General features: G+C 37.8%; 1 protein-coding gene across 1 annotated transcript in view; it reads right to left on the bottom strand.

The window, feature by feature from the left end:
• Nucleotides 1-1805: 1805 nt before the first annotated feature.
• The window catches only part of LOC136885906 (squamous cell carcinoma antigen recognized by T-cells 3), a 115643-nt gene continuing 101751 nt past the window's right edge, over nt 1806-15697 (bottom strand). Inside the window, exon 16 of the mRNA XM_067158594.2 lies at nt 1806-6143. Within this exon, the coding sequence (XP_067014695.2) occupies nt 5909-6143 (235 nt within the window). The 3' untranslated portion in view covers nt 1806-5908. The remainder of the gene's footprint in view (nt 6144-15697) is intronic.

Below are 15697 nucleotides of genomic sequence, written 5' to 3'. Positions count from 1 at the left end.
CTAACGCTGTTCACCACCTAGAAGTCTGTCTGCATCTCCATTGCCAAGCAAAACAGTGCTGAATTGACAAATGAAATACATCACCGGCCTTTGTCCTCAGGATGCACATGGCGTTCCAAGATTAGAGTAGCGGACCCTGCACTGAAGTGGAACAATGCTTAAGAATTTTTTAAATTACCTGGTAAGTTTTTTCTTTTTCAGGTATAATTCTCTTAACATAGATTTTTTTTTCAGATAGTTTATAAATTCATTAATTCAAGATTGGTTTTGGCAGGCTGAAGAACCTAACAGTTAAATTAGCTAGATGTTAGGTCCATTTAAAAAAAAGCAAGAATCATAACTCAGTCGAAACTGAAAAGAAATGGCTTTCAAAGAATTTCTGTCTACACTACATTTGTGGAATTCAACCATACAACTTTTGGAACATTTGATAGGTAGATTTTGCGTTGAAAAAAGCAGTTGGTTCTCGTTGTTGCCGTGCTGTTACTCATTTTGCACCACCCGGGTGACTTGTAGCTTAAGGAGTGGTACAGACGTGAGTAACTTTATCCCTTTAGCACTTAGTATTCCAAATGAAGAATATCCTGAAGATCAGAGGTTAACGGTCTTCACAGACGGTTCACAAATGAATGACAGAGGAGCAGGCGCTGGAGTTTTCTGTCAGTCTCACAATATGCTCCAGCAGGCATATATACCAACTTTGATGGAAAAATAGAAGCCATCTATCTTGTCCTACAAAATCTGATTTACAGAATCAATTCATTTGAAAATGAAGTCCTACTCACAGATTCACGAGCTGCCATACAACCGGTATCCTCAAATATCAAACTGCATTGATCAAGAATTTATGACAAACATCTACTAATAAGATTAAAAACTTTAAAGAGAAACATCACTTCACAATGGATCCCCGCACATGTAGGAAGCAACAAACTGGCAGATAAACTAGTATTAAAAAAAAAAAAAAAAGCGCACTAGTACCTACATGCGAACCAAATCTCTGGCAGCTAACTCAATCAAAAAGATAATCACAAATAAAAACCTTGAAAATTAAAGAAACTACCAACTTACTAAAATTTATTTACTCGTGTCAGAAGCATACTTAATCATAGAGTTAAAAATAAAGTAATAATTAAACTATTTACAAAAATTAATAGACAAAGGAAACTGACCAAATTTACTGTACATCTAGATGGTGTTTTTCCAAAACTGAGCCACACCTAGGGCGTTGTCATCAGTAAGCATTAAATCTTGCTCTGAGCATGAAAATGGGCAGAGAGGACATTGATACAATGAAGAAATAGAAAAAATACATAAATGACCTATGGAACAAAAATAAAAGCAGCCGAGGAAAGAAGCAGTGGTGATCTTCAGATTGGAAACAGGACATGACTGCTTAGTTGCACATCTAGCTAGAATCAAAATATACCTGGCAGAAAAGTGTACCATTGGCAAAATTACTGGATCAGTGATGGACTCGAAACAAACTAATTCTGTGCACAGGATTCGATGCAACCCAACAACATCAATGCATTTTATCAGCCCTATACTGGACAGCCAGATAAAAGATGAAGCACGACTGTTCCCTAAAAATCTGTACTTTATTAATGTTATTTGTATATTTCTGTTGTCTAGAGATGTTAATTTTGTATTGGACTTACTTCCCAATAAAGCCATAGGTTATAACAACTTTTGGAACACCCTGTAATATGAGTTGATATGTCACACGTTTGTTCTTTTCCATTACTTACGCTTGGGCAAAATGTGTGTGTGGGCAGGGGGGAATGATACTTCTTGGAATAGTTCAATACAGTTTTATTTAAAAAATTGAGAACTGCACTAAAATCATACAGAAATAATGTGCGACTGCAGCTTCACGACTCCCTCCTGGCTGCCAGCCACATTTATACACTCAATCTGTCCACATAAAATGTTCCAAGAGGATAATCTCCACTAATTGTCACGTAATCAAACTACTAGTACGTAATTTCAACACAAATAAAATGGATAAAAATAAATAAACAAATAAATAAAAATCTGCAGATTAAAAAAATATAATTGATACACTATCTGATAAAAAGTATTTGTCACCTCTGCGACAGTGAACTGCAGTCTATGTCTGCACTTACCAGAATAAATGGAGGTTGAAAGCTGTGTATGTTATTCAACATCGCTTTAGAGCACAAATTACTTTTTTTTGTGGAAACTGGGGATGGAAAATGTGAGTGAGCATGTATCAAGGATTTGTTAGTGTCCCATCAGCCTCTCAAGAAGACTAAGCATTACGTATGCTTCTTACATCAGTTCCAAGACATTTTTATCAACAGACAATTTGTTAACCAGTCTCAGTATTACGACAACACACATTTCGTTAACAGCCAATGTACAGTACGTGGCAAAGCAAATAGTACAGAAACCTGCAGCAAGATGGAGCTAGGAAGTACACCGCGAGAGGATCTTGTCCTTCTGAAAGAACACCCTGGAGAACATTTAATTATCCATATCTTTCCCACTCCCCAGATGCCCGCATGTGGTGAATGCTGAAAGAAACAGTTTTCTTGTTAAACGAGCCACCTAGGAATGTTACCGAATTACGACGAAGATATGGTTAATTTTAACGTTGAAAACATTTATCAGCAGACAAAATAGGGGTTCCCATACTATGAAAACCATAAAATTAAGTAATTTCCTCAATAATGCAGAAAGTGTAAGGGCTAAATCGCCTGGAAAAGTTTCAAATTGTGAGTCTTGGACAGCTCTATCAGACTAAGAGAAGAAATTTCAAAAACGCAGTTTCGAATAAACAGCCTAAAATCGCTTGTTTCTTTACTCTTTTTCTTTTTTGATTCAAATCCTAGCCAAATTAAGTTATTTACATAATTATTTCTGTAATGTGTTCCTTGGTTCAATACCCTCAAGGCATTTTTTGATTTTTGAAAAATGTCCATACCTAATGTAGTTATAAGGGCTTAAGTAAAACTCTGCATTGACTCACATTAGCACTCGTAGTGGCAGAAAAAGGCAAACGGCTAATCTAATCAACCAGATATGGTTGAGTTTCCAGTGAACAATCGTCAGTCTGCCGCATATCATCATCCCTAAGGATGTTTTCAACATCAAGGGCTAGAACCAGGAATTTTTTGTGTCTTTGCAGCAACCTAAAGATGTTTGTCGATCTACGAGACTGTTGCGAACAATGTGCAAAGTTTGAACACGTGCTGTACCGACGCAGTTAGATAAGTGTTTCCGTTGTCTCCTTGCGTAATGACGTTCAAGGCATGCTCTGTAATTTCAGTACTGTTTTGCCCCAAGCTGTACGTACATTGATTTTCGTTACGAGAATCAGTCGCACAACAAATATTGTTGTAATATTTGTGATATGCGACAAAAGTTCTCCGTTAAGTGAATCACAAGATACAAGACAGTCGGCATGCTGCTTGCAATTCCTTCCATGGCACTAGACGATACCTTGGAGCTGTTCGACATGACAACGGACATCATCGATGAAGCATCATGCTACTATTTGGTGACAACAACATTCACAAGGATCAGCGCGAAAATGAAATGAATATAACACAACTACTGGGAGGACATTGCTGATGACATTGTAGTTTGGGGAGATAATGAAGAGGAAGTAGACACAAGTTGATTTATGGAATGAGTAGATAAGAATTTTTGGGATGAAGATTACTACTGCGAAAAGCAACACTTTGATCATGACGAGAGGTAACAGAAAATCCAGGGGAGTGATAAAAACAGGAAATGAACCTCTTGAAATAGTGAAATTTTTTTAATATTTGGGCAGCATGATGTCACAAGATGGAAATTTGGAAGGAGAAATAGATTTAGGAATACAGCAGTCTGCAAGTTTCCACCAGTGTGTGAGAGACATTGTATGGAACAAACGTGTGCCAATGAAGTGAAAGAAGGTTTTATACTCGTCCTATTATAAACCTATACTGACTTATGCTTCAGCAGCCTGGATGTTGACTAAGCGGAACCAAAATAAGATACAAGGAGCTGAAATATGGTTCGTGAGGAACACAAAGGGAAAGACAAGATAGAATGTGAAATGAGGAAATAAGGAGAAGCGTGGGAGTGTGTAAACTTCAAGAAGAGACTGATATAGCAAAGCTAAAATGGTTTGGACACATGATGCGAATGCCAGGAGAGAGAACACCAAAGAAAACATTCATGGATAGAGAGACTGGAAAGAGGCCTAGGGACGTCCTAGAATGAGATGGAGGAGCTCTGTAGTGGACTGTATTGCAAATAGAGGAGTCGATAGCAATAAAGTACTGGAAGAGGAATGGTGGAAAGATCGAGTAAGGTGGAGGGCTTTGGTACACTACCCTACCCAGAGAGAATCTGGTGAAGGGAATGGATGAAGAAGACTGGGAGGACACCAAAATGTTGAGTGGTATATTAAAGAGACAAACATATTCCACCACAGCCAACCGACCAAGTTAGAAAACTACACACGGAACAGAGAGAAAAGCGCGAGGTGAACTCGCAAAGTGTTATTTCATTTGACCCAACACCCACGTTCATGAACAAATAGAGAGTTCCGCCACTTTCGACATGATTATCTGTGGCGCTAGTTTGCATCTTTACAGAAAAATTACCAATTAATATTTCTGCTCCATTTGTCCTAATGACGACGTATGTGGACAAATTCATAATGCACAAAAATGCCACACATCATCTTTGCCAACAGACCCCAGAACTGATCCTGCATCGAACTCATAAATAAGATGCTTTTTGAGGCATATTTTAAAATACCACAAAGAGATTTTCTTTTTAACTTGTAGGATAGTGCTGATGATTCTTTTACGCAAAGAATTTCCATGAAATGTAGAAAGATATTTGACTTTCCAGTTCTTTATTTTGTGCTACGTTCTATAGTAAGCAAGAACAGTTCAAGAGACAAACTGCATACTTTTTACCACAGTATTTGTATTCCTGTAAAATTAGGATACATGGTATTGTTTTGTCATTTCCTATAACTCCGTTCTTCATGTACACAGTGAATACCGGAAATTGCACAGAACATTGTCATGGCTCTCTTCATAGCCCAGTTCAAAGGTCTCCAACGAGGTTACAGAATATTAATGGTTAGTGACATCATGAAGAAACACATTGAGAACATACTCTTAATGGGAATTCAAATTAAAATCATATTCAGGGAAGAAAATGCACTTGTCCTCATATGTGGACATTAGGTTTGAAGAGGATATACCATACAAACTATCCATCAAATTCTGCCATTTTCCCTGCCATCTGGCAGTCCAGATCTCAATTCTTAGGATTTCAAATTGTAGTAGGTGCATGGGGAAATGGTATGCAGTAAGGCATCCTAACAATGACAGCCTAAAATGAGCCTTAAAGACTGCTGCAGCCAACTTTTCCATGAACATCGTACATAACCAAGAAGATTAAAGAGTCCTGTGTTCGAGTAGAAGCTGGATATTTTGAATAGTATACCTAATATTTTTAGTACAAATGCATGATCCTTCATAGCAAATAAATTGTCTTTATTTTTCACCAATCTCTACTCCATATATTATTATCATAAAATGCAACTGTATTTAAGGGCAGGCTAGGCAGAGAAAAGATTAGCCCAAAACGTATTACTGGTAAGAACGCCACACGGACGGCGTGGTTCTAGGTTTGAGCAGGTGTCTGGATACTTTTCATCAGATAGTGTAGCTAGGCAGAGAGAATCCTCCTTCCATAATCAACTGGTGTCCAATTGTCCAGTATAAGTCATTTCTCACTTGGTAGTTGCCCAAACTGCTCCCTAAACAAAACTATATCGAAGCACAGGACAAGAAATGAAATCAAGGATACCGGCAGGGAAGGTGGACGAAGGAAAATGTTCTTATAATAATAGGAAAAAAGTACTCCTTTATTTCATTTTATTGAGCAGCATTGCACGGAAGTCGGCGTTACTCATCAGCTTGGGAGTGTCGCTGTCGGAAGCTCCTTTGCTGTCGCCGTTGGTCGTAGGGGAGGGAGTCGATCTGGCAGTGCTGGCCGCAGTGCTAGACGGGATTGTGTTCGAGAAGTTTGTCGCTGCATTGCTCAACTTTGCCCTCTGAATGGAACTGGGAACGAACATCTGTGTCCTACTCCGACCACGCCTGAAAGGAAGCACAACACACAAAAGGGATAAAGAAACAGAAAAAAGATAACATATACAAATACCACAACTAATCCAAGATTAAATACAAAAGAAATACTGTATTTCTCCGAATCCAAGACAGTTTTCTCCTCAGAATTTAGTGTGAATATCAAGGGTTGTCTTGCAATCTCAACCTAACAGTAACGTACACCACCGGCAGGAGCACGCATCTAAGAGTAGCTTTGTTGTACACAAAAAGCTGCCAAACTAGACAAGTGCTCGTACCCGATGTTTAGTAAGCCTAACATCTAGCATTGAGAGGAATAATTTTGTGATGGATCATCGTATTATAAAGACAGGTCAAATACTGGCAAGTTTTCAATGGGTTCTCGTAGACATTATGATCTCAGTTTTAAGATACTAACAGCTTTGTTCGTGCAGCAACATGAAATTATCCGAAACTGTCGGGCACATGCGCACATGTACTTCGCTGTATCTGAAGCGAGAGTTTGGTGTTCTGGCAGCTAGTCTACTGTTCTTGCAGGCGTGGATTCCAGTTTCGTACAGTTTGAGAACAGTCAACAGAATTTGACGATTGTTTTCAGATTTCTACATGACGCATGCGCATCAGCCCCAGTCACAGCAGGTTCACAAAGCACAGATCCTTATAAATAAATCTGTTCCCTGTTTTTCTTGATCATAATATTCCTTGACGGCAGTATTCTTAATTAAATGCAGCAATCGCGCATTGTGCAAGACATATATGAACGGTTACTTTGCATCCTGTAAATATCCTTAACTAAAAACAATATCATGATAAAACACATGTGAACTGTCAATGTAACTAAGTCTAGGTATTGTAGATAAACTACATACATTTTAATGATCTGACATGGTGGTAACTAATCACGAACATCACAGATCGTTGACGAAATAAAATTTTTTTGCATATTTTCAGATTTCAGACATTAGTTTTATGAGTGACTCCAGTGAATCTTCAACTGATGACAATCTAGATTTATTTGATATTAACCTGAAAAGAACAAGGCTGATGAATGAAAATAATTGTATTGTATCATAAATAAATATTACCGTATTTACGCAAATAATCCCCGCATATTTCTTTAAAAAATTCGAGGCACGAAATTGGGGTATGGGTCTTATTTGCGTCAAGGTTGCCAATATGCTCCTGGCTCACCTAGTTTTCGATGCTGAGTGTGCTTTGTGCAACCGCAGATGGAACTGTCCCCATATGTCATACTTAAACGGAAAACAATTCAGACTTTTAATTCTAAACTGACTTTACATATTTTAAAATAGTACTGTAATTTACAGAGTAATTTAAATTAAAAATTTCTCCGCATCACGATAGAACGCGTCTTCCGGAACACGCAGGCGTAGCTTTCCGCACTTCCACTCACTCCGGTATGTCTATAGTGTGTTTCATAGTTGAAAATAGAGTGAAATCGAAATTCTTTTGTATTCAGCGTTTTAAGGAACAACACAATATCACGTAGCAGGCAGTAGGCGGAAAAGCAGAATCCGCAAAAACTGGCCAGGGTTGGAATTTCTGAACTACAAGATGGCTGTTAATTCAAAATCACGTAATTGGAAGTCCGGTTTCTGTATTACAAAAACTTCGAATTAACAAGGTTTTACTGTATCGCAAAACTAACATCAGATTTCGCCGGTGTGTCTATTTCAAGTGTTTACGTTGCACGAAAAGAATTATCCACCACCGGTTGTGTTACTGTCCAGTAAGGGTTTACGCATTGTATTACTATACAACACGTTTAGACTCGTTCCAAGTCGCAGGAATCTCTTCCTGCAGTTCATTGACGTATTTCGCACGTTCACCGCCTTTATGATCACTTCTGCTTGTTATCTACAAGCAAAACTTTCCGGAAAATCGCACAGTAGCATGGCATATCGAGCCTGCAATCCAGGGTTCAACTGCAACATCACCATGGTATTCTTTCTTCTCAACTGGAACACACGAAAAGGCAGTGGCAACACAAAGTGAGACAGCTGGAAATTGGCTTGGAGGTGGAAAGTGTTTGTAGAAGATTTTATTTGTAAATCTTTTTAACCCATAATAGTTCATCATATGCATAGAATGCCAAGCATGTTTCAATGGATTTTGCATCACTGTATAAAATATTTTATTTACGTCTCAGTTTAAAAGATCATCATCATCATCATCATCATCATCATCATCATTTCCCTTTATCCAGCTGTAGCCGGGTAGGGGCAAATATGGTTCCTCTCCACTTTCTTCGGTCTTTCCACCACTCCTCCTCCAACACTGTGTCCCAGTCCAGTTCTATAATGCTGCGTTGGATGGTATCCTTCCATCTCAATCGTGGTTGTCCACGGCCTCTCCTTCCTTGGATTTGCATTTCCATCACCTTTTTTGGCATTCTTTCGTCGCTCATTCGCTTTATGTGCCCAAACCATCTTAGTCGGCTCTTCTCTATTCTATCATTCATTTTTTCCAATTTCTTCCCGGATTTTCTCATTCCTTATTTTGTCTCTTCTACTCTTCTGTATCATACTCCTCAAGAACTTCATTTCGGCTGCCTGTATTCGACTCTCATCCTTCTTTGTCATTGTCCAAGTTTCTGCTCCGTAAGTTGTTATGGGTACGTAATACATCTTGTACATAGTATCCTTTGCTTCCGTTGGCACATCTTTGTCCCATAACATGTTTCTTACACTATGATAGAAACAGCTTCCAGCTTGAATCCTTTTACTAATCTCAGCATCCAGTCGAGCATTCTCTATTAATTCACTCCCCAGGTATTTAAACGTTTCCACTACTTCCAGGGGCTTGTCTGCAAGTCTAATCTGACCTTTCCCTTCTTAAAAGATATGGAGGTAAAATTTGGTATGTGAACTTGATATACTCCAAGGAATATAAACATGTGACTTGCATTTCAAAAAACAAAGTTTCATGGAATAATATGCACAAAAAATATTATTAATTTTTATTAAAAAAAGGAAAAACATATTTTGAAATTAATTAGCACATTTTACACTAAACCCAAAGTGACTAAGGATAGATATTTAATCTTAACTCATATCTGGGATCATATATACCAATTTACGTTGTTAATGTAGGTCTACTTTACAATTTATAAACTAATTTCCAAAAACATTGAACATGTGGAGAGAAAGACACGTACAGTGTAACCTGTCAACGATTGAATATTTTATGAAATTTGGGAGAGTAATAGTTATCATTTGAGAGAACTGTGTCTAGTAGCAGTATTTGTTACTACAGAACAGTTCAGAAGATCAGAACAACATACAAAATCAACTAATAGTGTCAGGAATGAAAGTGTAAAAAACAGATTGAAATATTCTATGGGCGGAGCATCAGATTGAGGTAGGCCTACGTGTTTAGGCCCTGGGATTTGATAAAAATGGTGGGGATGGACAACATTACTTTCAGGGAATATGCATTCAGTCCAAGAATCATCTAATTCACTGTCACTGTCATTTTCATTAGCACTGTCACTATAACCCTTTGACATTGCACAAAATGTTGTAAGCCCATTAGCCAATGGCACGGCTCCATCATTCTCTGGTGCGCTACCTGAAGACCCCAAAAATATCGTAATCAACACTTTCGATAACATTAGAGTTGCTTACATCTTCAAAGCAATCCAAAAGTTCCTCAATTTCTTCTCCCGAATTAGGCCTACGTGACGACATGCCTTGTTGTGATAATTGTACTATTTACAATTTTACTACGACCTAAATAAATTGCTAGGTAATTATAACTGCAGTAGAAATAATAACAAAATTAATATATTACGATAAATAACTCAAATGCGTCAATTAGAACGTAAAATTATTGAAAACAAGTCACAACAAGCGGACATAAACAAACAAGGAGGCTGCCATATTGGATCATAGATGTCAAGCGCTCACAGATCACACACTCGCAATCGAGGAGTAAACTAGCAAAAATGAAGCTATGTCAGTGCCATCTAATGACATACGAATGAATTACAAACATTCTACCTTCTTTCTACTTGAATTGTGACGCAATCTAACGCCTTACTACATAACTACACCACTTACAAGAGGGTGCCGATGGAATTGGCATCCTGGCATTTTTCGTACAGAATGTACGTGCCAATGCATCGGCATCTTGGCACTGTAAGAGTTAAGTAAGACATGCTGGATGATTTGGAATGTTGTGCTAAAATATTTTATTCATATTCCATGTAACTACCTAACCTGTACAGTATTGTTGTAGCATACTGTACTCTTAACTACTAGATTATTGTGCTATATTTACTGGAACAGTACAGAAAGGTTGTGACGCAAATCTCTGGAACAGGGTGTGTCAGCCTTTGTTCAGTTATGGTTCTAGAAATAGATCCTTTCTATTCTGGAATATGGAAGGTTCGCGAATGAGGTCTGTATACGTGTTCGAGAAAGTTTTGTAAAGATCGCGATCGCAGGAAAAGTGTGATTGGTAAATCCGGGTGGCAACAGGCAAGCTCCTGCGTTCTGATTGGATACTCCAAGGCCAGATTTCCCTTTAAAAGGGAACAAGGCAGCATTTCGTGGCCTGTCTAAAGTCTGTCTTTAAGTCGTTGGTCTTTGGTCTGTCGATTTGTTCTCTCGTCTGCCAAAGTTTTGTCGTCGTTGGCGCCTCCTCGCTGCCAGCATGGGCTGCCTTAGGGTAAGCACTGTTGTTGTCTGTCCCGTTTTAATTTGCATTTAATTTTTGATGGTGTATCACACAGGAGATTGCCCTAATCGCCACTCTATCAATCAGATGTTGTGAAAAGCATTTTTAATTTCACTCTAAATTGTAATAGCATATTGTGTTTCCTCTTACCTTCAAGATTGTACCTGTAGATTTTGATTTGTGCTGAAATGTATTTGCTTAACTCTTTGGACTTACGGCAAAGCTCTTGTCAGGGAACATTTAATTTGTATTTGTCAAAGAACTTCTAATTCGTGTGTCGGGTGTATCTAGATTTTCTGTACAGCTGAATTTGTTTCGGAAGTTTAATATGTATTGTAGAATTTTGAAAATTATATTTTGAAAACCAGAGATCACCGTTGATTTTTCCGAAAACCGCAACCCTCGCATCTCCATGGCCTTTGGTAAGGTTACCCAGCCTCCTTTCCACGTTCCTTGTTTATTTCCGTCAAGTTGCCCCCACTGATATTTACTTGTGTTGTTTTCTGCGCAGTTCATCAGATGTTCAGTGTGTGTAGTGTTTAAGGTATCATGTGATTGCTTTTATTTGCCTCCCTTTAACTGTGTTTTGTGTAGCCGCTGTAGTAACGATTACAATATCAACATTTCTTCAGCTTGCTTGTGTAATGAACGCCAGGAAAAAAATTGAAAAGCTTAGGAAAAGATCAAGAACTCCTAACTGGGATAGTATGGAAAACATCAGCAATTGTAATTGAATCTGTGTGTTGAAAAGGGTACACATTCCAAAATCCTTATTATTCAGGAGAAAGGAAAAACCATCTTGTAGCTAAAAGCTAAAAGAAAGGTTTGATCAAAAAAGTTTCTATTAGGCATTTATACATCATATATTCGGCCGTAGCCGTGTTGAAACACCGGATCCCGTGAGATCTCCGAAGTTAAGCAACATTGGGCATGGTCAAGATTTGGATGGGTTGCCACGCACTGTTGGTGGGGGGGGGGAATGGAGGAGCGGAAAGGAACGGGCCACCCTACCGTACGTAAACTCCAGCTCAGGCGCACCTCTGCGGAGGTTCGGACCTGCCTTAAGGCGGAATATACCCTTACCTTACCAACTACAGTGTATGGAAATCATATTATGTACGGTTTTGAAGTTATACCATTTTTTTAATGTCAAGGAATATGTCCCTTTTTATACTCAAATTTGAGAAAGATCATTGTAGAGGCAGATAATGTATAATAAACTCGTAATTTCAAAAGTCTATTAAGCAGTAACACATTATTACACAAAAATTCGCCCAACCGTCATTTCTTTTATAGTTATTCATTGTCATTCGGTCTCTTTAAAAGTGTTTTACTTTACGAAGATATCTAGCCTCTATAACCCCCAAATGGTGAATGTCTTCTATGTTTAAAATATCGTGAAGGTCATCAACATTATCGTCCATTCCTTCAATGTTAAATGGATAAGTCGAATATTTCACCATGGTTATATTACTGCAGACAGTAAATACCACGAAAATAAACTGCTCACTCTTTCTTTTTCCGCTACTCACTGCTATACAATGCTTATACAAGGGTCCTGGTGTGTATAAGCAATTCAATGAATAACTATAACAGATTTATACACAGGAGGTTTATACAAGGTTTATTATTAACGAACTTCACATAAACGGTTTATAAACCTTGTATAGAAGTTATACACAATTTATTAGTAAGGTGGGTGGTGTATGACGAATTTGTAAGTAATTCAGGAGAGGATTCTGGTGATGTAAGAGACAACGAATCTTCGCATCTACAGGGAATCGAGCCTATTGCAAGTTCAGATTAATGAAATACCTGTCACGTAAGTAGGCCTACTTGCTAATTTTCCTGGAAAATATATTTAATAGCAGTGATAAGGTATTTTTATCATCTCAGGCAAAGCAGCTATATCCATAAATTTACACGTTCATATTTGCGTAAAGACCACGTAGACCTCGTGGACTGATACAAAATGTTTGTTTATGCCTATGTTACTCTTTCGATGGAAGGAATTTTAGTTCATTTCATTTTTTTTTTCACAATGAGCCTTCCTAAAATGAGGGTGCGGGCATTATTCGACGGCATAGATTATTCGGGTAAATACGGTAATTCATCCTTGCATCGTATTATTGTCACTGAATGAGCTATTAATACTAACCTGTACAAATCCTTAGAAATGACATAATATAGACTTCAAAATAAATTGTTTTATTCGCACCTTGCAATATTTACAACAAAATATTATGTTCAGTAGAACACATCATCAATCAATCAATCAATCAATCAATCAATCAATCAATCAATCAATCAATCAATCAATCAATCAATCAATCAATCAATCAATCAATCCAATGAAATCCAATAGAAATTAATGCAAATTAATTGGGATTGGTGTTGACATCTAACAGCAATATTTAATACTAATGGCCATTCGCGCAGGAGAAAATCGGAAACCATTTCCAACTGTTCCTAATCTGCGCATGTGCTCTTGTACAAATTGCAAACTCGTCAAGATGGCAGGGACTTACATGATGTTCGCGTGTAATATTGTCGCTTGGAACTATTGAATAATCGGTCATTCTAAGCTAAAATTTACCGTCTGAAGCACCAGAGTGAAGCTGCTAAGTACTTTTGTAGTGTGTGGTTTTAAATCTGCGTTGTGGAGATTAGTGTTCATTAAAGGATCAATCTCATACCTATAACCTCATCTTGTTAGCTAACCGATAATGGCCGCCTCTGTTGATGGAGGTCGGCAAGTTTTTTCTAACTCAATGAATCTAAATAATGAAAATCAGCAAGTCTCAAGTAACCTCACGAATCGACAGAATAAAGAAAGCATAATTCCCACCCGTACCGGTGAACCAGGTAACCTCATGACAACCTCTATTACTGTTCCTAACACACTCAATCAATCTCCTAACAATCCAAAGTTACTCTGCAGCAATGCAATCCTACCCTACCAAAGATCAAGCTATTGTTATTGAATCTTGCGATGGTATTAGTATCCGAGATTATATACTAGCAATTGGAAAAATCACTAGCCCTAGTAACATCCGATTTGTCTCACGGATATCCTTGCAAGTCAAAAGTGTGTTGAAGAATTAATTTCAAAACATCCCAAGATTCTCATAAATAATGTCTCCTTGGAAATAAGACCTCTCCTAACTAAAAACAAACGAGTTATTCTATCCAATGTTTGCCCTGTGATTCCTAATATTGTTATTGAAGAAGAATTTCTCAAACTCGGCATTAAACCAATGTCAAAGATATCACCTATTAGAGCAGGTTTAACAATCCCCGGATTTTCTCACATTCTCAGTTTTCGGAGACAGATTTATATTCAAAATGAAGACTTTAACAAACTTCCAGACTCACTCCAAATCGAATATGAGGGTACCAATTACTGGATTTATTTATCCTCTGACACACCCACGTGCTTTCTTTGTAAAACTGAGGGGCACTTAGCTAGAAACTGTCCTGATAATGATGAAATAATAAATGAAGGCTCCTCATTAAATCAAAACAGTCATTCTCGTGGCAAGATCAATCTAACAGAATTTCCCCAACTAGTAGAGGATACCGTACACAAAGAATGAAAACAAACTGTCAAGAAAATATTACCTGTACTCCCTCACAAACTACTGTTCAGACAACTGCTACATCTACATCCCTTCAGTGTTCTCAAAATCAAAACTGTGGGCCTTTACCCTCAGGCGAAACGACTCTAACCTCTCATTTGGAATGCCCTCAAAACTCCTCATGTGTTCATCTTGCTGGATCGAAGAGACCAATATCACTATCTAGCAGTGAAACAACAGGCAGAAAAGACCTTGATTTTAAGGAACCTCCCCTAACAACTGAACCTAAGACAAGTGAACAGACAGGGAAACACAAGACAAAACAAACTTACAAGAAACCAAAGACAGAAAAAGAAAGCACAACCATTAGTGATATGCTTAAGCCAATTAAGCAAGTTCTAGAAGCCAACCCTCAGTCCTTTCCCCTCAATTACTTACAACTCCAATCCTTTTTTGAAAACAGTATTGGAGTTAATGACATTGCAGCAATAGCTTCCAATTACACCCAAGATCTAGAGGGTTTAGCCCAAGCCCTTCAAAAACTATATCCATACTACACTGAAAAATCCATTAAGAACAGGAGTACTCGAATAGTCAAGAAACTGCTTAAGGCTAGCAGTGAAAACCGAGGTGAAGCAATTAACAGTTTAGTTCCAGATTACTCCAGCGATGACTCTACTTCCCTCACATAATGATGATAAAATTCCCTCTACACTTGTTTGTCATTCTTATGACTATATCATTACTTCAATGGAACCTCAACAGTTTTCGATCACAGCGAGAGTATTTACAACTTCTACTAAATAAACATCAGCCTTCAGTTGTCTGTCTACAAGAAACTAACTTTAGAGACAACTTTGTTTCCCATTTAAGACAGTTCAACGTACATTATAAAAACCGAATTAATCCAAATCATGCAAGTGGAGGCGTAGCCACCTATGTTAAAAATAATTTACACCATCAAGAGGTTCCTTTAACTACTGATTTAGAAGCAGTCGCAGTTTTATTATACCTTCCACAAGATATATGTGTATGTAATGTTTATTTTCCTACGAATAGTACATTTCACGCTGATGATTTAAGAAACCTAATACACCAACTCCCCAAACCCTTCATTTTGATGGCTATTTTAATAGCCACAACAGTTTATGGGGTAGTTGCAATACTGATGCAAGGGGGAAAGAAATAGAGAAGATACTAGATGAATTTACTCTAGTATTATTGAACTCAACTGCTCCAACTCGTTTTGATATAGCATACAGAACATACAGTAGCATAGATTTAACT

Source organism: Anabrus simplex, chromosome X, assembly GCF_040414725.1.
Source record: "Anabrus simplex isolate iqAnaSimp1 chromosome X, ASM4041472v1, whole genome shotgun sequence".
Classification (NCBI taxonomy): Eukaryota; Metazoa; Arthropoda; class Insecta; order Orthoptera; family Tettigoniidae; genus Anabrus; species Anabrus simplex.
This window is presented reverse-complemented; position numbering and strand designations above follow the sequence as displayed.